At 39.5% G+C, this 25,773-nt stretch overlaps 1 protein-coding gene across 1 annotated transcript in view; it reads right to left on the bottom strand.

Moving 5' to 3' along the window:
* Positions 1 to 25,148, bottom strand: part of ZFYVE26 (zinc finger, FYVE domain containing 26) — a gene marked incomplete at its 5' end in the record, with an annotated part of 33,790 nt that extends 8,642 nt beyond the window's left edge. The window contains 24 exons of the mRNA XM_010184223.1: positions 597 to 744; positions 1,368 to 1,588; positions 1,680 to 1,801; positions 3,885 to 3,913; positions 5,153 to 5,322; positions 6,216 to 6,373; positions 8,107 to 8,205; positions 9,271 to 9,517; positions 10,652 to 10,828; positions 11,533 to 11,655; positions 12,220 to 12,324; positions 13,119 to 13,315; positions 13,832 to 14,571; positions 15,265 to 15,370; positions 16,719 to 16,946; positions 17,768 to 17,932; positions 18,210 to 18,329; positions 18,512 to 18,775; positions 19,101 to 19,299; positions 20,610 to 20,761; positions 21,439 to 21,507; positions 22,242 to 22,331; positions 23,721 to 24,374; positions 24,966 to 25,148. Coding sequence (XP_010182525.1) covers positions 597 to 744; positions 1,368 to 1,588; positions 1,680 to 1,801; positions 3,885 to 3,913; positions 5,153 to 5,322; positions 6,216 to 6,373; positions 8,107 to 8,205; positions 9,271 to 9,517; positions 10,652 to 10,828; positions 11,533 to 11,655; positions 12,220 to 12,324; positions 13,119 to 13,315; positions 13,832 to 14,571; positions 15,265 to 15,370; positions 16,719 to 16,946; positions 17,768 to 17,932; positions 18,210 to 18,329; positions 18,512 to 18,775; positions 19,101 to 19,299; positions 20,610 to 20,761; positions 21,439 to 21,507; positions 22,242 to 22,331; positions 23,721 to 24,374; positions 24,966 to 25,148 — 4,766 coding nt within the window. The remainder of the gene's footprint in view (positions 1 to 596; positions 745 to 1,367; positions 1,589 to 1,679; positions 1,802 to 3,884; positions 3,914 to 5,152; positions 5,323 to 6,215; positions 6,374 to 8,106; positions 8,206 to 9,270; positions 9,518 to 10,651; positions 10,829 to 11,532; positions 11,656 to 12,219; positions 12,325 to 13,118; positions 13,316 to 13,831; positions 14,572 to 15,264; positions 15,371 to 16,718; positions 16,947 to 17,767; positions 17,933 to 18,209; positions 18,330 to 18,511; positions 18,776 to 19,100; positions 19,300 to 20,609; positions 20,762 to 21,438; positions 21,508 to 22,241; positions 22,332 to 23,720; positions 24,375 to 24,965) is intronic.
* Positions 25,149 to 25,773: the final 625 nt, after the last annotated feature.

Raw genomic sequence — 25,773 nt, 5'->3', positions numbered from 1 at the left:
TGCTGTTTATTATCCCTTAGAAGTCCTAATCCTGTTTGTAGTATCATAATCCTGTTCTTAAAATGCAATGCCATAAACCAGCGGCTTTTGAAATCCTGGGAGCAGGAGGAAGACAAAAGACGGTAAACCACATCAGATGAGCTCTGACAGATTTGCCACCATTGCCGATTTCCAAGTAAATGCTTGGGAAAGGTGCCTTACTGTGTCTGGTGTAGGATTACAGACAAATGAAATCAAACACACAAGCTTCCGATAAAGTCCTGCCACAAAGAATGTCTCAGCCCTTCTACTGGATGCAAGATTCCTCCATTTAATGACTCACTTGCAGTCAACTCATTCCAAATTTAAGTGTACCAGGAAACAAGGCCCTTACCCTTCCCTTCAGCAGCCTGCTCTGCAGCAGAAGGACTTTTCCTTCTCATAAATTTTTTGTGTTCGAAAAACTATTTATTCCCTGTTTAAAAACTTGAACCCGGTTTGTAGCAGTTTAAATATTGTCCATTTCACACATCACATCCATCTGAACTCAGAAGGGAGAAAAAACAAAAGCCACTACAGAAGCATTATTAACACTGACATCCCTCCATCATCATTACCTCTATAGCTAGCTGATAGTACTCTGCTTCCAGGAGCCGATTTCTTAATCTTGTTACTGCTGCAGGCAGAAAAATCTGGTCCAAAGATGGTACTGGATGGTAGGCAGCAGCAACCAAAATATTCAACACATCCACTTTGCTGATATAGCTGGGAGAAAACAAAGAGGTTGAACAAATAGATACACTTTCACTATTATCATACACTTAAAGAACTTTATGTCAAAGATAACTCACAGAACAGTGGCTCCTAACCACCAGTATGCCAGGTTTCTCTATCCACCACACTATCCTAGTCAGACTAATTTTTATTGGGGTGTTTTTTGTCACATTCAGCGGAACACTGGCAGATGCTGATTGTGGGACACCAGCTATTTGTTACCAAATAAAAATAGTACATGTGAAATTCATATATGACACCTGCCACCTCAAGCCCTGTAGGACAAAATTTCAGGAAAGCATAAAATGCTCATTCTCAGGAAGTGCAGGTTTAAAATCCCATATTTCAATATAGATTGAAAGCAGACAGAGTATGAGAATATTTACCACAGTCTTTAAGAATTTTCTCCCTACTCTGAGTATCTGTAGTCATATTACTTGAATTTCTACTATTCGAACTCTTAAATTATTCTTGCATTATGAAGTTCTCTTCTTGTCTAAAGTGCCCACAGTACAATCACAAAACAACCCTCCCACCCTCTGCTCCTGAGTAAAAAAATGGATAATGATCTCAACAATAACTCAATACATCTTAGCAAACATCTGATAAATCACCTGTCACAGAGAGCTAGGTCATGGCTCCTTCCAGCTTTTACAAACATCATTTTGGCACTGAAGAGCAGTTGTTTCATTATGTCCATAAGGAGTCCAGCATCCACCTCAGGATTAGTGAGCCCTTGGGATAATTTGCAGCAATGCTCTATCAGTTGGTGGCCACACACTATGCTGTCACTGTGCAGGCTAAGGATGGCAATACACAAGGAAGAGCTGGGAGCCTGACAATTCAAGGAAAGACAGACAAACATGGGTATTGAGGTAGTTCTCTGGGGAACTGCTTATCTTGGATTCTCTTTCTCCAGACCTCACCTGCTCATAATAAAATTCACTGCGTACAATTTCATTCTCCTCTTCATTCAGGGAAAAAATCCATTCAAGCTCAGTTGCCTTGAGTATTTGCACCACTGTGGAGTATTCATTATTAGAAGTTTCTGCAGCCAAGACGAAAGCACCAGGTAGAATCATTGTACAAGAAGAAACAAACCAAGCTAAGGGCACATAACGCAGAGTATTCCTATAATCATAAAACAGTTATCTGTAATCCTCTCATTGTGTCACCTCCTGCCAGTATCACATGTCCAACACACAGACTACAGTAACATTTCCATTCTTCAGCAGGCTGGCAAATTGTACCTAGACTTACTCTCATTGTTGCCAACACCTTGTCATCAAAATCTGGCTCTAGTAATACGTCTTCAAATTATTATCCAAGCTTTGGATATCAAGCACAGCAACCTCCCCTCTTCAGCCTTCCCTCAGGCAAGTTATTAAATATTTCTGAGCAGGAAGGAAAGTGGAAATATAAAAGCTGTGGGTTATAGCTAAAAAGGAAAATTTAAGAACCAGTTGTAAAAGAAAGGGTAAATTCAATTAAATGCCTGTCTCTTCTTTTTAGAATTCAGGTTATTTGTACATATAGTCCAGCAGCCTTAAGATAAAAGATTGTGAGAAGATGAACGAACTCCTTACATTAAGTTTTCTGATAAAACAGTATTGCAGAAAATTGGAGTTTTGATCAAATTATTCAAGAAATGTCATTTCTGTAAAGTCTTTCTTTCCTCTGGATTAAGGAAATTTCTGTTTTGAAAGTAGTAACCCAGAATAGCTACAAATCAAATATTTTCTACCATCTGAGTGTAGCTGAGAATGCACAAGCCCTCTGAAGCTCAAATCTGTGACTCCAGTTCCTGGCAGAAAAACAATGGTCAATCTCACAATGCTAGCAAATGGGAGAATAATGCTAATTCACTACTTTTTCCCCTGACCTTTTCTCTTTTCCCTGATTTCTTTTTTAAGTAGTCTCACAATTCACTGTTCTAGATTTCACAAAAGGACTGTTAAAGTGTTAACTCTAAAATAGTAGGGGGGGGAAAAAGAAAAGAGAAAAGTGCTATTTCTAAATTGAACTGGAAACTGGAATAATTGGAATAAACCAGGCTTGAAAATATTTGATAAGTCTTCTTCACAGTCTCAGGTAAGTTAGAAAAGCAGAACAAAACACTTTCCCTCTTAAATCTGCAGATTTCCACACTGTTCTTATCCACTCCTACTGAATGAATCATATGATCATATGGGCCCAGTGATGTGTAGCAATGCTGGAGGCAAAGAGAAATATCTAACCAGAAGCAGCAGCTCGGAAATGGCATTTCAGCTGTTTCCATCTTGTAACAAAGGTACCAGTAAACTTCTGTCAACAGCAAAAAAAAGAAAAGCTCAAATAGCCCATCATACTTGAAAAAGGACACGTAAGGAAAAATATTCTCATTTGTTTTGTAGCACAAATGCAAATTTTGCACTGTGTTTCACATTATTGCTACAAGCACTTCAAATAACTATGTTTAGGTCTGCCAGAATGCCATGTCAGCATAGGAAAATTTTGCAGAATCATCTCAAACACTGGGCTAAGCAACAAACAGTAAATACCGTCTGAGGAAAAATGGCAGAGAAAAAAGTCAGCTAAATTTTGTCATTACTCCTGAAGTGTTAAGATGTGGAAACTGAGGCACTGAAGAGACATTACTAGTCTATATTCACACGATGAGACCCACGAGAGGGGCCTCATCCTGTGCTACCTCCAGCCAGCATGGGGTATCAAATGCCATGGCACAGTGCAGTGCTATTCAGAGTTGTACTATCATGGTTTGTAAAAAGAGGATCGCTCAGCACAGCTCTGTAATGGGCTAATTAACTCCTACTCATACCACAGCCTCTCACTGACTGTTTCTGGTATGCAAACTGCATCCTCCAACTGCTGTTTTTCAGTTCCTTCCTTTAGTGCCCATCCAGCACATTCAGTATTGTCTCAGGTATCTCTCCTAAATTTCAGTTTCCATTCACAGAAGTTTGGAATGCTCAGTTTCAGCCTGCACATGCAAAAACCATCAGTCACATTTTGTACCTGAAGTTTTGATCATCCCTCAGCTACAGCTAGATGTATCAGCTTCCTATCTCTTAACACTGTCGCTAATCAGGCACTTTAAAAAAATTAAAGTTTAACATTACTCTGTTCCTTACCTTCCACTTGGTTCTGACCTTCTTTTCTGCTGCAATAAAATGACAAAAAGAAACATCATGCCTACTCCAGCACACCAGGGAAAACAGTTTTAAAAGAGAGACCAATATGGCTAGCCTTTTCAGAACAGTCTTACGAAAAATTCAACATCCCTCTCCCCCTGCACTCTCTGACCTATTGCCCTGCCCTGTTGTATTTGACCTACACCTTCTGTAGGAAAAGTGCTGTTGCACGCATCATAAAAAAGCTGGCGCTGAGAACAAGAAGAACTGCTCAGTGTCAGAATATAGCAGAGCTAGAATGAAGTTCTTGGCATCCAGGTCTCTGTCCTTAAGATTTAGTTGGTTTTTATATACAAATAGAGTGAGTATAAAAAAAACCCCACACACTTAAGCAATTAATTAGAACATGACAGGTGGCATTCAAGCTCACCGCTAGGCTCTGCTGACCTAATCTGGCAGCGCAAGCAACATTCTGACACAAACTGGTTTAGCTAGAGGTGACTGCTTGTTTTTTCAGAGGTTCCTTTTCAGATCTGCACAGTATTCCTCCGTTCCTAGCAAGCGTGCTGATACTGTCATAGCGGATACTGCTATCTGCAGGCTTGCTAGGAAAAGAGGAAATGCAGCTGGGAAAGTGAGTTTTACTGTTATCTGTTATCAGCAGGCTTGACAGTGTCACACAGAGTAAAACTCACTCTTTTCAGCTGCACTTTTCACCAGCTGGCCTAATATGCACAAAACACACTTCAGTCCAATTCTCAGCTTAAAGCAACTACATCAGGAAAATCTGTCATTACAGCTGTCCCTTTGAATAAGGGCAATTTCAAAGCCTATCTCATAACGAACTCGCTTTTGAATCCCCAAGAGTTCAAGGGGTCAAAATCAAGGGATTGCGGAATAACATTAAAACACTGATACGTTCAGCAGAGCTAGTCAACGTGTGACGTTGTCACACTGTAGTACTTTGTGCTGAGTATGTTTTGTATCAAAGCATTCAATCTTGGGTTTAATGATCAATTGATCATTAATGATCATTGCTTAAAGAATTAAAGACACTGTTGTCTGGCTCTTCAGTATTCTTTTTAATTTGAAAAGTAAGCTGAAGCAAAAGGAACATCTCCTATCAAACCTGAAAATCCCAACAGCTGAAGGCAAAAAAGCTCATATTGTATTATCCAGATGAACTCCAATGCTCATTTCTCTTTCATTGCATTCACGTACTCTGCTGTGTGCATGAAACTGAAGAGAACCAGAATGGAAGGACTTACGTGCTTGTGTCTTGTACCAAGCCAGGCAGATGTCCTCTGTTGTAGTACCTATAGCACTGATCACATACACGAGACAAATTTTCTCTGCAAGCTTCTACTACCATTTTCTTGGTGGAGCAAGAGCTGCACACCAGCCTGCCACAGCACCTGCAGTGATGGCGCCTGTTAAACTAAGCAAAAGAGGTCATGGATGAGCAATAGAATTAATTTACTGAAGTCCCCTCTTGTATCTGCCTCCATTCATGGGTAAACTTACTCCATCTGAAGAGAAGAAACACCATGCATGGTAAGGCTTTTCAGAATTATACAATGATTGATTCTTACTGTTACAATTCCTGTCAGAAGCAAAGAAAAAAAATAAACCAAACAAACTACAAAACCCAAAGGCAGGTATTTAAAGCATGTTTGCTGCAGTCTGGAGTTCTCCACTACTTAGATTGTCCCAGTTTTGATCACAACACTATTTAGATCATCTCTTGGAAAAGTTGGAAGCTGCAGACTGTCTTTGACACCTTTTAGTAACTTCCAATTTCAAAAGCAACAGATACTTTGGGAAAACAGTAATGTTTTCTAAGCAGTAGAAGATAGACTGCCAGCACACCTGCAAAACTGAAAATTAATCTTCTCCCTTAGAGCACCATGTGTCACCAAAAGCAGAGGTCACGTTTTCTATATTGGTAATCTAAGTTATATGATGCTCATGTTATTTCTTGCCAGTACATTCAACTAGACAGCCTTTTAAAGTATTAATACTGGTGCTGTTACAAATTCTTGAGATCTCATAGTTGCCTCCTCTCTGATGACCAAATTTTCTCTTTAGGTTCTATCACTATCAGGACTATCTATCAGGACTCTGCAAAGAGATAACTGTTGCCAGTCTCCTTCACTACAGTAAACAGAAACTAATGGTTAAATATGGAAGTACTCTCACTCTTGTCAGGCCTACACTGATGCAGACAAACTCACTAAAGCACCTACTGTGTCTTAGGAAACACACTATGAGCAAGTGTTCACATTAAGGCCACAGTTCTAGAAATGTCTGTACTTCTTTTCAGCTCCTTACCATAGTAAAGCGTTCAGTTTTGCAAACCATACATATCTTTTCAGTGTCATCAGGTATCCACTGCTGCTTTGGCGGTGGCTTCTCAGGAGGCACAAATTCCTGAGGAAACAAATTCTGCTGCAGACTTCTGTCTCTGGGACTTGCAGATATGGTGACACCTTAAAAAGAGCCAGGCCAAGAAAAACATACAATGGCATTTAAGCTGTTTAACAGAGTGTTGAATACCAGAAAACACTACATACCTACTGAGGCTGTAAGATCTTTCTGGCTGACAGGACAGCTACCATCACGTTTCAATCAAGGAGGGCAGAATAACATTGTGTAAGGAACGTATATATGCTTTAAGCTAAAATCATAAGATTGTAAACTTACAGTACTTTAATACTGCTAAGCAAGAGTACATACTTATTAATGGACTTTTACCATACCAATTAGAGAAGTACAATACAACTCGTCAACATCTGTTCTTGTATCATAAGCAGAGACTTAGAGGAAGAAAAAAAAATATACCCTGGCATATGGATACCAAAAAGCAATATAGCATAAAATATAATCTTAAGGATACCCAGTGTTGACATTCCTGAAGACTGAGACTTTTCTTTGTTATCTCAGGAGAGGTGTGGTATGGCTGGCAACAGTATATTCCTCCCTGTTCTGGTCCCTTTAATCTATGGTGGGGAAATCAGTTCAGAGAGGCAGGAGTTTAAATCTTTGGCCTTCAAGATCTTTGACCCTGCCAATGAATCAGGTCTACAGCATTAAACAGGCTTTTAGTTTATATGACGTGAGCCAGTTACATTACAGGCTAATTAAAAAGTTCAACATGTCATTGCAGCCCTGCAAGCCACCTTCTGTGAACATGAATACTAAACTAAAAAAGGAAAAAATCCTCCATTGCCATAAAGCTAAGTCATGCTCATCCAAGCAGATACTGGATTGCAAAGGAACACTAGAGGACAATGCATTCAAGTTTTGTAACAACGTACAGATATTAGGCTGATCATTATGAGAAAAACTGAAGAGCTATGCAGCCCAATCCAGGATGCTGCTGTCACTTCATGTAGGCAAAGCAAGGGTTTTCAGTTCAGGATACAGAGCCAGAGAACAGTTCAGACATCCTAAACTGTAAATCAGGATATCCTTTGCTAGTCATTCCCTGAGAGCACAGACTCTGCAGCTCTCACGTTATGCATCTTCTGAAGAGTGCATCTCTTGCATTAGAAGCTGAACAGAACCTACAGAAGGATCTGTGGTTGTTTTCAAGCCACAAATGTTCTTCAGTTGTTTTGGCTTAATTTATTTTGTTTCTATTTGCACTTGAGGACTGTGAGCAGAGCCTCTCAGACAATACAAGGTGTGTTATTGCCTTCAGGCCACAAGAAAAAAAAAAGTACAACATGGATGAGATTTCTACTGTAAAACCAAAGTTAAGACCCAGGAAAAAAAAGAGGTACTGAACAAAGAACAGGAAGACTGGGAGAAGTACCACAATGATGGGCTTCCAGACAAACTCTGCCACGACACTAAGATTAACCTGTGGCACCATTAATCCACTAGTAACCTAGCTGTGTGGCAAAGAGGTAATTTTTCTTTTCCTGCAGATGTAGTCCTGTTTCCTATGGTCTGCTCAGGCTTCTTTTTTACTGTAAGGTTTGTAATGGAAAGGTTTTATGATGATTTTCAGATATTTTGTAGATACCTACCAAAAATCAAAACAAAGCCACAAACTTGTTCACCTTTAAGTTTTCTTTTAATTGGGCCCAAAACACCCAACCACAGAGACCTACTAGCCTGCATAAAATGCAACCCCAGTTAATATTAAGCGGTGGGACACAGATACTTAAGTGATAAAACAAACAAGAACAGGTTGAAAGAACAGGTGTAACCTTACCAGTAAAGCTGACAGAAGATAGGTCTGATGATCCCGATTTAGACAGCACTTCACACTCCAATACCTGATTGAGACTTTCTTGGAAACGTATCAGAGAAACTAGGACAAAGGGAAGAAAAAAAAAAATCAGAAAAAATCTACTGACCACACATCTACCTAATTTTACAAAGATTAGAGGAACCTGCTTACAGAAGTATGTACGAATGTCAGCACAAGACAGGACTAGCTATGGAATTACCAATTACTATGTTTTCAAGAAAATTAACCTACAACAATTCATGCAAAACAATATAAAATTCAATGACCTAAAACACAGAGAAAGGCACCCTTATCAAAGCAATGGACTACAGGCATAATACAGCAGAGAATAAGTATCAGAGGTGAAAACAATTAGTTGACAAAAAACGCTTATGGCAAATATTAAATGTTTCACGTTTCAGTAGAAGGAACATGCTTGCAAAGTTTGCATTTGCCAGGAAAAGACAGAGAAGCCTAATGCTTTTATGTTAGCAAGAGCTGCATCTTCAAACACTGAAATGAAGTCAACATTTGGAAACTGGCATAAAGCAAGTTGGTCCCATATGCATTAATAGATACAGATAGGCACGTACGCCGTGCACTTATAATACAGTGAAATAAAAGCACTGGACTTGATCTGCAGCACCCTCTGCTGCTCCAGTTCTAAAACCTTGAAAGGAGACGGTCAAATGCAGGAGCATCAAAGATAACACGGATGACAAGGGACTGGCAAACCAGAAAGGAGAACCATGCTGAAAATGTTAAATAGAACTACATGTTTAAAAGCCTCTTATACAAAAAAAGGAACAGGACTCTGGCAGGAGGAAAGACTATGGACAAGCAAATCCTCATTTGATTCAGGGAAAGATGCAGTTGGCTGCAGGTTTTAGAACTGCTTAAGTCATCAGTGACTTTGCCTTAAACAGGAATTAAATAAAATTGAACAAAATCATACAAAAAAAAAAAAGACTTCAAGAAGAGGCAACAGAAGGAAGTCTCAGGAACTCTGGAAGCTGTTGGTCCTTGAGAACATCTGTTTACAAGAAAGGCAAAGACTTTAAGAACATATTCTGGGCTAGAGGGGAACTGGAGGCACATAACTAAAAATGTTGTGGCGCAACATTTCTTGTTCTCACAGTCAGTCACCTGATCTCTTCTCTTTTAATGCAAAAGGGAAGTTGAGAGCTTTTTCTGCATACTTGGAGAGCAAATTGTCAATGTCCTCTACAGTAAAACCAATTTCCTGTCCAGCTAAGAGTTGGTGCAGTGTCTGCACAGCGACAGCTACACTGTCCACCTTCATATTCATGAGGAGCTGTTCCAACATGAGCAGTGGCTTGGAGGAGAGGTGGAAGTAGTTAACACGGGACAGCTCAGGCAGAGTCAGCAGCACCTGAGACACAAGGAAAAAAGCTTATGTTAAAACTATGCATCTTCAAATCTGTGTTTCTGTGAGACTAAAGACAAGAAACTAGCACAGTAGCTTATGCAGAGAATGGAATAACATACAGAGGCAAAAAAATGGAGGTGGGACTTCTCAGACCTATTCCTACTTTTGTTACAGAATCCCTGGCGGATTTGCAGAAATTACTTAGCTTCCACTTTCCCATTCTACAAAACACTGCTTCATTTCAGAGGCAGCTGAAGAGCGAAAAGCATTTTGTGACGCTGTGACAACTATGCTGTAGCAGGGCAGAACACATTCTTTTACTAAAAATAAGCTTATAAAAGAAATGTTAGCCAAATCCTTATCCTTCCAACATTTCAGTAAACACCCAGAGCAAAAAATAACAGCAATTGCCTTAAAGATGGACAGTTAATATGGACACTTCCCAAATTAAATCACACCTTCAAAAGGGACAAGTAAGGAAACAGGAAGCCCAGTCCACACACTGGAACAAGCTGCTATTTGTAGTCCTACAACAAAAGATACATTACCAAAACATTTTGTTTACATATAGAGGATTTGACTAAAGTAATCTACTGGTTAATGTATCTATTCCCATGCTGAGCACAGAACCTTGTATGACTTCTGTAAAGGGAAAGGCCATCCAAAAAGAGGAGTGATACTACCTTTGGAAGACACTTGGGAAAAACATGCCATGTAAGTGTCAAAGACACCTAGTGTTTCTGACACAGAGAATAAGTTAAGAATGCTTTCTTTTTCACTGGGACAAAGATAACAACGGTCCTGATAAACATTGCAATTTTATTTTATCTACCCCCTTGGCACTTCTAGTCTGTGCATTCCTCTGCTCCCTACAGCTCAAACACAAGGCTGCTCCATTCATATTGGGAGCTACAACCACCACATAATACAGGAACTGTGAAGACAGAGGAGCAGAGAAGTTTTAAGCCATCTCTAACCTTCCTTTGGATTCTGAGACTCTGGATCTTAGACCTGATATGGTGAGAATGCTCTGGTAAAATCTACAGACTTTATATATTAAGTGCATATTATGCATTATAAAATTACTTATATAATTCTATATTGCCACTAATCCTACAATGCAGGAGTTTTGCTCACCTTTGATCCCATATAGAGTGCCTGGATTTCATGACGGCGTGTTGTTGTCAGATTCACGTAGAAGTGAGCTGTGAGGTAATCAGCCAAGAAGTGAGAGGCTGCCAAGTTTGGATGCTGGTCAAGGCACCGTTCACTGATGGCAAGGCAAATACCAGGGTCTTCAATTCTTTGTAAAAGCTACAAATACAAACAAAATACAGTGAATCTCTATTACATTCCTAGAAAGTAGTCTTTATAACAGGCAGTCTATGAGAGGTTATTGCCCTACAATGATCCAGCAAGCAAATAAACTTGCACAAGCATCTTACATATATAAGGATGATTTAGATAATCCATTTATAGACTATTCATTGTCTTTTTGCTCCATTTATTACTAAAAATATTTTTTTAATCAAAACAAACAAAAAATTAAGCAAGGAATGGGACAGAAGCTGTAGTGATGAGAAGGCCACACTTTGCTTCAAGAATAATTTCAAAGCTATGTAGCCCCAAAGAGCCTGCACTTTATTTTACACTCTCCATTAATTTGGGCACTGAAGCACAACTGACCAATTCATGATATTAGTTTCACTTTTGTTTTTTCTGTCTAATCAGCACAGAAATGCTTCACTGTGATTTTTCAAATAAAAGCAGCCTTGTATTTCCATGTAAGTGACATTTATGCTATCAGCTCCAACAACTAGACTGCCGAGCTGGATTTCCACTTTAGCGGAACAGGGGAGAACAAGGATCCTGAAAGCATATCTAAGTAAACAGCATCTCATAAGGGAGGAACCGAAAAGGCCATGAAAATGTACTAGAACACACATGAAGAAGGCAAAGAAAATGGTTCTCAACTTCTATGACCTATGGACGTAAGGCTGAAAGAGTCCTGCTATTACCTGCAATGCTTTTTCCATGTCTCCCATCTCCAGTAAGTGGAGAAGGTGCTCACGGTGAAGGTTGATCAAGTCTTCTCTTGGGACAGGATACAAGTGCCCCCATTCCTCACACAACTCATAATCCTAAAGAATTAAAAAAGTAAAATTAAATCAATAAAAGAAGGACAAACACTACTCTCTCCAATACAGCTGTTTCTCCCAAATTATAATCAACTTCTCAAGAAATTCTGAAACTTAGACTCCTCTCCCATATGCAAAAAGTAAATAATTAGACTGACATGGGGAAGAAGATAATAGTCAATTTTGTCAGTGACAGCCTGCATTGAGAATACCTTCTCATCTCACAGTAAAGCCAGACAGATTTGCACTATTAGTACTTATACAATAATGAAGCCTGTATTATGTCAAAAGCCACGCTATTAAAGTCTTCAAAATACTAAGAGAAAAGAACAGTTTGTATCTCGGAGTAAGAATTGTAACTCAAACTTAAGGATTATTAACTACTTGTAAATCTTGACATTAAACACAGATCTGTATTTGTTTCTGTAGCACAGAACTGAATAAAGGAATCCTTCCTCCGCAGGTAATCACTATTGATCAGTGTTTTTAAGATGCTATTTCAACAAATTTATCTATTCAAAGTTTAATGCATTGTAATTCAACAAAATTCACATGACAATGCCTAACCTTTGCTTTCAGAATGATATTCATGACGGCCTGGGGGTCATCAGTGCAGGCTTTTTTCAGGTCCTGCCAGTCATTCCACAATGGTTCATCTTGCACATTCAAAATCTGAAAAAGTTAATATTAGGGTAGCACAAATTAAAAGCTTTACCCACAACAATCAGCTGAGCCGATCACATCAAGAGTTGCTTCATGCAAATAAAAAAGTAAAAAAGAGATTCACATTTATCTCTCAATTTTCTCAGAGGTATGAGTCTACAAAGCACATTCGTAAGGGAAGTTTTTTAAAAGACTAGATAGCAATGGATGAAAAAGTACATGTATACTTCAAACATTACTGGCACTAACAGAGGGACAGCTAAGTTAGCCATCAGTTAGCAGAACCAACACCAGACAGAGAGCTCAGCAGGGATTTATGACTCTGTTTTTTTATTTTGCTCTGCTTGGTTTTTCAGTCTGTGCTGAGCTCCAGGCCAGCTGGTCTGACTGGGTTTCTGCAGTTAGAAAAGCTGACTGCAATACAGTCGCTCTTATTAGACCACTGGTCTCATACACCACGCCTACCTGGCGACACCTACACCTCTCAAGTTTATAAAACTATGAATTGCCATGGAAAGCTTCCAGAGGCTTCAGCATTTGTATTGAGTGGAAAGACAAATACATTGAAAAAAAAGCAGCCTTACACAAGTGTTTATGTCTAATCATGTTTGCAGACCTGAATGCTAACAGGAGAGTGGGAAAGTTAAGAAGGATGGAAGCAGAATGTTAATCAGCTACTACTGCACTGAAAACACATGAACTGTTTTAAATTAAAGACTCAAAAAGCTATCACAATTTAAAAAGAGCCAAGGGCTCCTGCTGCCTATTTCATCTCACTGGTTACTTAAAGAATGATTTTGTACCTTTTGATAAACTTGAAGTTCTTTCTTCCTGCTCTGCAGACTGGCTTTCAGTTCATCAGCTATGCCCAAACCAGAAATGCAATAAGCTAGGATTTCCAAACAGACATCAAGGGGCCATTTGTCCAGACAGCGCAGGGCCAGTCTACTTCTTAATACTGCATTTTTTACTGGGAACAAGTATTGCCAACCATCCTTATCTGTGGAGGAAACAAACTATTAGTTTGAAACTCAGTTTCTGTAATTTAGAAAATAAAAAAAAATCCTCATCAAATAGCATCATTAAAGGAGACACTACAGTGCTGAACAATCTATCCAGATTTATCCCAAGTGTCAGATTCTTGGAAAGTAACAAAAGTTAGCATGGATCATTTACTATCTTTAGACTCCAAAAGGTACCTCCTTTAACAGGATACATCATCCATGCATGACAATGACACTGCTGTAAGAGATGTTCTATTAACAGTACTCAGCTCTTCACATAAAAATAACACCACAGATGCATTCCAGTTCTCTTTTATTAAATTGGTCAGGATTTGGACATTTGCAGAACAGAAACTGCACCATCAGAGAAAGTAGATCTAGCATGAAGAAAGGGATCTGTTTCTGTCTTCGGATTTGCCCAAGGACCACAACCTCAGTTTCCACCTTCTAATCGAGGCTGTATTCTTCATTAAAAAAAAGGAGGGGAAAAAGCCTGACTTAATCCTTCTTACCTTCAGCAGCTGCACAGCTCAGCACAGCATCCTTCACATTGACCATCTCCTCCACATCCTGACTGTACAGATCCAAGACCTTCAGAGCTCTGTTCCAATCCTCTGCAGCAAGAGCTTGTTCAAAGACTCCCATTAATACCTTAACAGCAGTGCTGGAATGCAATCCTAGGAGAGCCAGTGGTATGTATGTCTTCCCTGACAAGACAGTAGCCAAACTGCCACCTTCCTCTTGCTGATTCTGAAGTGGCTCAAACATAGCAAGAAGAAACTGTTGCAATATTGGGAACTCCTTCAACAATGCTTCACACTCCCTGGAAACCTGTTCCAAACCTAAGGGCACCTCCCGTTTGCCGCGAAATTCCATCCAAGATAAACTTGATCTGGGATTTTTTTGTATATTAGATGCACTTAGACATGCCACTGTGGCCATGAGTTTCGACTGAGACTTTAGGAAGTCCAGGGAGGAGGCAGTGAGTGTGTGCTGGTTCAAGTCATTCACAGATGATGAGGCTTGAGTGGAGATACCCTCAAAGGTCACTGAAGAATTGTGAATAGGTATTTCAACATCTGGCAGGCAGTGGTAGGTATACTGGTGTGCTAAGTTGCTGATGTTTGTCAGAAGAGACCTTGCCTGGCTCTTTAGCCTTGCACTGCACAAGTACAGTGGTTCACAGCAGCAGTTAACAATAACTTGCTGCACATTCAAGTTCAATTCTTCTTTAGCCAAAAGAAATGAAAGTCTGCAGGATTGAAAACAGAATCAGCTTACCCAATGCATATAAAAGGTACTTTACAATTACATATTTTCATAAATCTTCCAAATGTTCTGTGAACACAAGCTCCACCTAATATTCTCCAGAGGGACATACAGGAGAAGAGTACATACGTTTACTTACTTACTCCTCAAACATTGTCTTTTACCTAAACGCAACACACTGAAATGGTTCACCATTAGTTCTCACCTTTTTAAGAGCTACTTTGTCAAATCAGACACTTTCCATGCCAGCATCATTTAGTAATCTGTGATGGAAGAACCTTATGTTATCCAGTTTACCTGCTGACCAGGGCAAGAGCCATACCCAGTCGTATTCTTAAGAAGCTCTACCAGTCTATTTCATTTTATTACAATGTTAAGAAGCAAGTCCACTGCTCTGAACTGTCACACAATTCAATTTAAAAATTTCACATAAATGCACTCTCTCTTCACAACTGGGTTGCAGTTTTTCCTATCAAAAATCTTCAGGTTGGTAGAGAAGCCACTGACTAAGCTCCTCTCTGCACACCAAAGCTTGCAGCATTAAGTGATTGGCTGGTGGGATACAGCAGGCTGTACGACTTGTGCTAAGCAGCCACGGAAGAATTCAATCCCAGCTGAGGCCCAAAGTCAACAACATCAAAATAACCTAGAGAAATATAATCTGAAAAGCACCAACCTGTCAGGATGGACCTGTTTCTCAAACACAAGCTGCGAGAGTAGCTGAGATGGACTCTGCTGCAACAGTATGAAAGGGTTCCCCACTTTCACTTCTGCAGTTGTGTCTTAAAAAAAAAAAAAAAAAAAAAAAATCAGAATATTCATTATAATACACTCACATTAGCTGAATACACTAACCAAGCCTTATTTTGGAACACAGATTTTAAGAGCCTGAGTCTGAAACTTCTTTGACTAAATTCACACAGGTTTACATTCACATTAATGTGGTAAAATCCACAGTAAACTGCAAGGTATGTATGATTATGATACACCTCAAACTTGACACCACTGGCTAACATTTCACTGGACCTATTACCAAAACAGAGTGGAGAGTCTTTGGCCTTTAAAGCAAGATCTAGGTTCAAATTTAGTGACTCTACTTCAAACTTCCACCAAAACATGTATTTGTGGTGAGAGACAGAAAACGTGCAGTACTGGTTTCTGAGAAGTCCTTGGATATAGAATAGTGAGTCCATGCTCTGTCCAAGTCAAAGTGAGCAAAGGCAGAAGGAACTCACAGATGTACAGCTACCTTTTCTTTTTCTCTTACTGTAAACTAAAATTTCCTCAGAACTCACTCAGCCCTTTAAATGTTGCACATTAATTTTTTTTAATTTTTTTTTTTTTGCTTTGACAGTTAGACCATGAGGACTGAATCATGTCCATAGAGAAGTTACTGTTGGCATGGTAGTGACCTGAGCTGAACCAGCAAGTCTGAAAACAGATCTTTGCTCTTTTTATATTCTCTTGGGGAGGTACTCTCTGAAATCAGTACTGTAGTATTTTACATTTGTGCAGCTCAATTAGTCTCAACTTTAAAAAACAGACAAGCGGTTTTTTTCTCCTATCACAGTGAATGGTTCAGTTCTTCTGACAGCTTCATGTGCTGATGGTGAGCTTCTTTTCACGGGCTGCTACCATCTGCTGATTCTATGAAAAAAGTCTGCCTGGTTACCTCTGCACAGCCTTCTACACAGTCTCTTCTTAATCTTGTGAAGCAGCAAGGCACTCATTGACTCTAATGGAGCTGAAAAGTGCTCAGCATGCTGATCCACTGGATGCGAAAAATCAATCTCGCATTACAGGGGAGTGATCAGAATTTCTGGAGGTCTGAGGTTGTTTATTTAGTTTAAACGAACAGCAGAGTCTGCGTAGGTAGTTAGCATTACTGTTGTCATTTTCCTACTGCCATCAGCTATTTTATCTTAGCTGTGGGTGGCCCAGGTGTTAAGAAATAAACTTAAAAACCAGCAGTGCTATAATAAGTTGAAATAAAAAAATCTGTCTATGCACAGGCAGTAGGCACATTTGGCAAGGAACCCTTTTTGCACAATTACTTTCTAGAATCAGGACAGTCTGCATGGTCTGGGTTATCTTCACCTAGGCTCAGGCTTCCCAGCAAAACCCCCTCACCTAGCTCTGCATTCAGGCTTCGTAACACAACAGCAGCCAGTGTAGTGATGTAGTCAAAGAAGGCCCTCACAAAGTTGGTCTGCGGGCTGCTCTCCGGCACGGTCTGGACATGTTGGTCAAGAGTCCTCAGCAGAAGCTGTGTTTGATTCCAAACCAGGTGCTTCTCCAGCTCCGCAGGTTTCAGAGAGGCCTGCTCCACCAAGGTGCCAAGCAGGCTCCCCTTAGAGTCTGGGTCAAGAGAACAGACATACATCCAACATTCAAGTAAGTAGTAAATGCCAAAAATGAAGAGTAATACAGTAAGGTAGGCTTAAAATATATCTAGTTCTCTGTCATTAACACATAAGCTTATTTTAAGACACAGATGTTGACCAGTCCTTGTGCTCTGCAACATTTAGCCCTTAGAGCTCTCCTAAATTTTTGCTCATTAAACATACAAATATCTTTAAATATTTACAAACACCTACATGCCATTTAGAAATTTGGTGAATAGAGGAGAAAAAAAAAGAAGAAACTTAAGAAAACACCTCAGTGTTAAGTAATGAAGAGCTCCGAGAACGGCAACTGTGGAAGACTTCTTCAGAAAAGCATGAGACATTTTATGATAGCCCTATGAAAACTGCAAGGTATTATTATGTTACAATAGTTTTACAAGTTTCTCTGCCTTTTCTTAAAAAAAACCACCAACAACAAAAATTTGAAAAACAAAGAACAACAGTAAGAGTACACTTAATTATCTGTAAACGGTCAGGTTAAAACACACTTAAAGAATTCCTTTTTAGAACTGAAGAAAAATAGGACAAATAACTTCAACTGTACTAGTTTGTATTTTGCTTTCTTCTCTGGCAAGTTCACAATTTTAGCTCTGAAAAATCAATGCTCAGAAATTAAGAATACAGACACATTTTACACTTTGTATTTATTATTTCAAAAATACATGTTTACGTATATGTCAAAGAGCATTACTACTAAATTTAGAGTTGTCTGGACAGGCCAAAACAAAAATTTAGATCCATTTGTCAGTCTTCCCCATCACAAAAATAACTCACCCATAGAACATTCAACATGTGTCAGTGCTTTTAGGATTTGATCCAGATTTTGTGATAAAATAATCTCATTAGTAATACTTTCTTCAGTCAAGGCAGGGTAGCAAGCTTGCAGAAGATCCACAATACTGCATCGAAAATGACTCCCTATTTTCTCATCTGAGACCTCTACAAAGAGGGAGAAAGAAACAGCAACTGTAACAAAGACAAGTATTTTTGCACCAAAAAAAGCCGACAGAACCAAAAATGTGTTGGAATACAATCAGTTTGCCAAATTCAAAGTGCTTCAGTTTATTCAGAATTGAGTTGGACATCGTCCCTCTTTTTTTGTTTTAAATACTAAGCTTAAAAAAAATTCAAAAGTTCTAATTTTCTATTGCAACAAAAGGCAAGAACTTGATTTAAGCACATTTCAACAGAAATCGTTATTAGCAAAGGATGCTACCTGGCTTGGACTGCCCTTGTGATGTGCAGGAGTAGTTGAGAATTTTACTTATTTGCTGAAGAATTGCTGGGAAACCCTTCACACCTTCAGAGTGCAGTAAAGCACAATCAGGTTGATGGCCTGGAAAAGTCATTTCACAAAGGAGGACAAAATAAAAGTCAGGATTGGAAAAAGGAGAAACTAACATGAAAACACGAAATGAGATTTAATGAAGACCTGGGTGTTAGCACAAACAACACAGCACAGAGAGGCATTTTCCACTCCCAGGCCCACATTGATAAACACAAAACCCAAAAGCCTACCCCGAGTTTCAAGGCTGCTGTACAGTCGTCTTTCTGCTGTTTCTAAAAGCTGCTTGCATGTCTTCCAAAGATGGCACTGAGTACAAGCTAGGTCAAATGCTGCCATTGCTGAAGTACTGAGGTCCTCAAGGACGTCCCGCAGAGGATCAGTGTGCTCCAGCTGGATGTTGCTGATCCAGAAGTTTTCTTGGAGAGTAGGGGTAAGACTTCCAGAAGTCGCAAGCAATTTATCAGTAACATCCGAGATGGAATAAAATACCATACCTACATATGTCAGCAAAACACACAATCATTAATTATACAGCTTATTTATCTCAGATCCTGTCATGGATAATTATTCTCTAATCCTTTAGGAAAATAATTCAAGAGGAGGCCTGATTTGTGGACCAATTACTGCAGAATGGATAAAACTAACTGGGCATCAACAGCAAATTTCAGCATTCTTAGTCTCCTTTTAAGTCAGAGAACCACCACTTATTCTTCTGAACAATTCTTGAACTCATTATGACAGCACTCAAATTGCTTTCTGCTGTTTTCCACTTCTTCCTCAACTTTTATGAGAAAACCTCAAAAAAACTCCAATCCTTACCAGCTGCTGCTGCATTCCCAATAGCTTGCAACGTTGAACGGCCACTGCTAGATTTCCTGATGCCTCCAGTGCCATCTGATGCCTGATTCTCAATATTATGCTCCACTCTTGCCATTTCTCGTACCGCCTCTTGGTAGCGCTCCATGAAAACCAATTCACCATAGCAAGGCGAAGAATCCAGATTAAACATCAAGACCACCTTTGAAAAATAGATGGAAATACAGAGCATGCAGAAAGTTTTCAAAGGTCAAAGAGTTTTGGGGGTTTTCAGAGGAGATGAGGGAATAAAAAAGCATTCCCAGACACACAGCAGGCTGAAATGGTGGGGGTTTTTTCTAAAGAGTTTCAAATGCCTGAAAAACAGAACCTTAGAGACATTTTAAAATTATTTTTATAAAGTGTAACTATTATTCAATGCAAGGCTAGAGTTGAACTATTTTTCATAAACCACACCTTTCAAAATGACTCTTCATGATTTCAACACACTATGTAACAAGAGAAATCTATCAAGTTGGGTCTCCAAAGTAAACAATTTTAAACAAATTCTTATTCAGCAAGGAATACCTTCTAGAAATTTAAACACTGAGTGGATAAGCACAACTGTGCAAGTTCAAATTATCAAATCAACAGAACACAAACATAGCTTGAATTCTTTATCACCAGTAATACTGAAATTCAGTTACAAAGCAAAACAAATGCTTCTTTTGGTCCTGTAAGCAGGAAGAAGATGAAGTGGCATGCTTGATGTCAAACAGAACTAATGAGTTGGGCAGTAACCTGCTGCTAAGGCAATGCTCGAATGACACTAACTGCTCCAATCTTGCTACCTGAAACCCAGCCAGGTCACTCTGTTTTTCTGCAGAGGATCCAATCACTGATGTACCTCAGAATGGTTTTTCAGAGCATCAGCCCAAAAGCCACATAGAGAATGGTATGCATAGCTGTGAGGGAACAAAGAACTATAAATGTGAAGACTAACAAAGACTTTCTGCCTATTTTCAGTACTGTGAATTAAGCCTCAAAACATACCTCCTTCAAATAAGTGCAATCACCACTTTGGCTCCACTATGGGCAAGGAATATTTGCATGTTTCTGCTGAGCTTACAAGTGGCAGACTGACATGGTTTTGATGCACTGACTAAAGTAAGCAGTTCAGATGCTGCTTTCTCACGAGGCTTCACATGAGCTCTGTGTGTTCTTCATTCAGCTGAGACACTGAGCTTGGCCAGTTCTCATCAAGCATTTTCATGTTTTGAGAACCCACGTTAAGAGAAAGCATTTTTATATTACAAGAAAATAAAACCCAGCATCCTTGGGATGTGGGTTTGGAATATCTTTGTCCCTTTCACTTGCTTCTAGCTCTGATGTGACCCTTTCACTTGGAATGCAGATGCTTCAGCCCTGTGCTTGCTAATGCAGAAGCCGCAGGAATTTCATCAGCTGTCACAACCACAAACATCGATAACAAATTAAATTTTTAATTGCACAAACTACATGCAACTCATTTACCTGATGGGCTTCTACAAAGTTTCCTCTCAAAATACAAGAAACTAATAGTGATTCCGGTGGAGAAAGCATCATTGGAATGAGGGGGTTTTGCTGCTGTGGTCTCACCCTGCTTTCCAAATCACTTGAGCCAGACACATTACCAGTACTTCCCTCTGCCAGACAACAGAATTAATCAGTATACGATTATGGAAAAAGCATTTCACCAGCTAACAGCCAACTATCAGACAACACCACCTCACATATTTAACACAAAAATACAGGAGCAGAGTTGCAAGGAAGTTTTAAAGTAAAGAGGTCAGCATAAACATCTTGTTAATAATTCTCACAATATTTCAATATCTGGTCAGAACTTTCAGTTTGGATCTCATCCACATATAACACTGTTTAGCCACTACATATTGTGGATGCAATGCTAAGGCATTGGTTCAATATGGATAAAGGAAGAAATCTTAAGTATTGGAACTATTAAATCAATTTAGCACGCCTAAGCATGTTTTAGATTACATGACTATCAGTCTATTAGCTTTATTGATGGTTTGCTCATCACTACATTGCGTACCACCTCCTGAAAGCCAAAAATATCAGGAAAAAAATCTAATTTTCTTATTCCAGAAGAATATATATATGTGTATATATACTATTCTAATTACGAAAAGGTCAGCCAAAAATGGTAGCCCTGAGAATGAAAAGTTCTAATTCTGTCCTGCATAGAGCAGTAATCCACATTAACTAGTCATGCAAATGCATGATCATGCATACTTGATCTCATGCAAATACTTGATCATGCACATTGACAAGACAAAGAAATACAACTTTTGTGGCTTAATACCTGAGGTACTGGTGCTCAGCTCGCTACTTGTACTTTCTAATGATGGACTGGAAGTTCCCTCTTTCCAATCTAAAATGGAAAAAAATAAAAACCAGCACATTAAATGCACTTATTCTAGATGATGTAATTAAAACATACTGGAAATAACAGATCATGCAACCACAAGAGATCTTCAAGAGTATTGAAACGAGCCATCACTGATGTCTATGACAAATGTAAAAACTGCTTTGAAGAAAAATTGAAGAAAATGCAGGCCAGAGACTATGTTGGGGTGGCTCATTAGTAGACTCATGTCAGGTACTTTAAAGCTTCTTATTTTGGAACATCTCACTCCAAAACCAGACATACCTTTTAGAGGCTAAACAGAAAAATGGTGAGGAATCCAGTTTTCTCCTAAGGCCACCAATTTAAGCCACAAATTTCTGTAAATTCACATCCTAGATACTATTGTGATATGAAAAATAAAATATACCAAACAGTCATTGGATACAGTGGGGAAAGGGAAGAATTGGTACTGTAGTTGCAAACTTCTCCCCTGTCCCAAATCAGACTATGAATGAAAGAAGTTATTTAAATACCTGAATTTAAAATTAATTATCTTTTAGTTGTGCAGGTGAGCTTTAGGAGAACATCCTCAGTCCAAGTGGAACTAGACTAAGACACTTCAAAGCAGTTAGAAAATTAAAGGAAATAAATCTAGTTCTCTACTCCTAGTCCATCAAACCTAACTGCATTCAGCTATGGGCTCAGCAAAATTATGCACATTTCAGAGGTGTCTTCTCCAAGCCATTTTCTCAACCCACCTGTTTTGTACCTTTGAGATCTACTTCGTTTCTTAAAGCTGGAGCACCTGATTAAAGAGCAGTATCTCCTGGAAGTTGCAAGCTGATGTTCTGTGAAGTATTTAAACAAAAACATTACTGAATAGCTGCACAGGCCATAAATATGGTTCTCTGGCTACCTTAAGGAATCTATCAGCACATCTACATAGGCAGAGCTATGATGACAAATCTCCTACAGGAAACAGTTATCTCAGCTAAGAGCTCTTCTGCAGTGAAGTTTAAACCAGCAGCTTGAAGTAACTTTGATGCAATCCAACGGATACTGTGTTTTTCACATCCACAGCCAATGTTGGTCAGAATGTACTATACCCTCCCACACACCCCTAAGGAGTACTAAGAGTCTTTCCCAACCTAAATGATCCTATGACTCCATCTATCCAGAAAAATATGTATAATTCGAGTACATAAGCAGCTAGAAACAAGGCAAAAAGAATAAGAATTAAAATAGTAAAAGAAAGAGTTTGATTTGTCATTAAGGTTTCACTGAAACAACTGGGTTCTTCAGTAACGCAGGGCAGTATGAACTCTGACTCAGTCAACAATTCTGGAAGTGAGCAAGTAATGGGGGTGCCACCCCTTGAGACAGAAAATCCAAGAGATATGCAGTGTCAAGAAAAGCCAGCCACCTTTCCCTGAAAGATATTACCCATATAGTTCTCACCATTTTTTAGAAGTCAGGACTCAAAGGTACAGAATCCCACAGAAAGCTGGTGCCTGTCCTGTACAAACGCTGAGGAGTGTCTACTCAAACAGTGTCCCATCACATCCCTTCCTTATAGAAGCAGACTTGAGAAAAAGTTTAACACATTTGGAAACTTGGAACATTTAAGGTCCATACTGCCCGGTCTTTCTTGGGACACAGACTTTGCATGGTCTGAGGTACACAGTAAGTCACACTATGATACAAGCAGAAATCTGACCGTAGGAGGGCTAACAACTTAGAGGATATAGAGAAGAGTGGGAAATATGTTCCTAGGCATGTTGTTCTAGGAGCTCCTGAGGAGTGGTCTGCATCCCCGAATAATCCACCTTCCTCTGATACATGTTCCCAACATGTTTCCAGACTGAGCTAAAACAACATTCTGTCCATGAATGAGATGAGTCCATCTCACACTGCATCACACACAATGTTCCTTTATGTCACTGCACTGTCAACGTAACTTGCAACGAAGGGGCAGGAGAAAGATGAGCGAATTGAAGTAACGTATCCACAAAGGAGAAGGCAAAAAGAAAACTCAAACTTTCTGATCAGAATAGAGTGACTCCTATTGGACAATGGTGCAAGAACCAGGTGATCTCCAACTAGATCACTCTCCTAGTATTTGCCAAAATGTGTTTCCTCAGTAAGATGCTCAGGGAGTCTAAGTCTTGAGATCACTGCTTGGACAGCCATCACAGAACAGTGTCGAAATATCAGAAAGTGCCAAATACAAAGCCTACCTGCATTTCTGTTGCTCATCACCACCTTGTATCGCCAATGAGCTTCAGAAAGGTATTTGGAAAACTGTAATACACGACTTCCAAAGGCATCTCTGCTCGCAGAAAGATTCAAGCACTCAACAAGCTCCAGTTCTTCACGAAGCACGTTACTGGAGTTCCATGGGAGGGAACTCTGAATTTCTTCCAAGTGGTTGAGAAGCAATGTGAGGAAGGCATCCATGGCCACATCATCCACCAAAAATCCAGTAACACCACTGGTGAAGTGCTTCAGATCCAGGTAGTTCAGCCTAGAGGTTTCACAGCTTTTGCCACCTAACATCGAGTCATTAAGATCTTTGGTATCTGTGTGAACTGCCCGAGCAGCAGGCAGATGCATCTCTAATTTCTTTTCAGACTCTATCAGGCGCTGTGGACTTTCTGAGGTAGAAGACTGCCGACTAGTGCTGCCTTCTATACTCACAGTAGTGCTTTTTTTGTCAAGATCATCGTCCTCTGCATAGTCCTCAGGTAGAAGAGTCTCAGTATGGAGGTCACTGCAGGAAATAAAAAGCAAGGAGAAGATATTCTCCAAAACCTCCAGGCGCAGAGGAGCAGGAACACCCCTTAAGAACTGCTGACACTTCACAAGGTACTGAGGAAATACTGAAGAGCAATCTGTACAATTTAAAACAAAAATAAAGAATACTTACAACATTTTCCAGGAGTCCCTTCTCCCAACCTCTGCCCTTTAAGAAAATCCTAGAAGAGGGAACCGTCCCAGTGGCTTAGAGCTTAGATTCCTCCACAAATCAAGTAAATACATGTCCAGCATTTTACATTTAAAAAGGTAGCGTGCCTCCTCCCTCTCAGTAATGCCAATTATTGTGCAACAGTGTGCAAACTCAGATCACAACCATTTTAGCCATTAAATCAGTTTTAGCTCTGGGAAATCATAAGCTTTTACAAAACCATCCCTGCCCCTACCATCTTATACTTAATATCACCTTCCTTTTGCACTATATTTTTAATACAATTACCATAAATGGTTTAGAACAAGGCAGGTAGCTTATTCATACCTGTTATTACTAAAGGTAACACCACCTTAAAGAAATGCAACTATACTTGGTTTGCAAAGCATCCATAGCAAACTGAATAAAAACATTTTATGTAGATGGGGTGCAATATTATCCCAATACTAAGTGATAATTCAGAGCTCAGCAAATGGACAAGCACAAGCTACTGAACCTGAGAAAGGAGGCCAATCACCTGCTCGTTCTCCAGAAGTTGCCTCTTCAGGGATATCACCAAGAATGCTGCGTACGCAATCTTTGCACTTGGAATGCTTATGTGAATTCACACAGAGAGCATAGATAGCGTACTTCATGGCGCAAAATGCTCGAAAGAGTGCCAGATTGCGCTGCTGACTCAGGGTGTTAGGGAGTGTTGCTGCTGTGGAGAGAAATAAGGTCAGTGAGGGAGCAGGAGGTAGACAAGAAAACAAGTTAATTTTCTCCCACACAGCAGTAATTTTCCAGTCTTTCCTCCCCAGTGTCACCTCCATCCCAGCTTTGCTCCTGGGAAAGAACTGCTTCTTCACAACTTTTGGAAAAAAAAACCAAACCAAACAAAAAAAAAAACCACCCCAAAAACCCCCAAACAAACAAAAACCCCCTCCAAACCTAACAGATGGGGACAGAAAAGTCAGGTTTGGATATACTTTTGAAAAGGAAATTTTCTGTGAATTTGTGTTACAAGACCTGGCTACAGCACAGAATGAACAAAATCTGTTCATGACGAGTCTTGTTAGAGGTGCATGGTTAAGCTACACTGCTGCATTTACAATACTGGGACAGATCCTGTCTTGTTTCAGCATCTTTGTGTTTTATCACACACCAGATAAGTAGGGAGATCACGTAGAATGGCTACGACCACAGTGAGATGAGAGTACCACCACCTCTACAGATTCATACTAATAAACAAATATCACGGTTGATTGTATCCACAATGGCTGTCCGTGTAGATCATATACAGTCTGCAATTGATTAAAGAAAAAGTACAGTCCCACAGTTTCCTT

The sequence above is a fragment of the Mesitornis unicolor genome, unplaced genomic scaffold (assembly GCF_000695765.1).
Source record: "Mesitornis unicolor isolate BGI_N332 unplaced genomic scaffold, ASM69576v1 scaffold17265, whole genome shotgun sequence".
Classification (NCBI taxonomy): domain Eukaryota; kingdom Metazoa; phylum Chordata; class Aves; order Mesitornithiformes; family Mesitornithidae; genus Mesitornis; species Mesitornis unicolor.
Note: the sequence above shows the minus strand (reverse complement) of the source record. Positions and strands in the feature narration are given on the sequence as shown.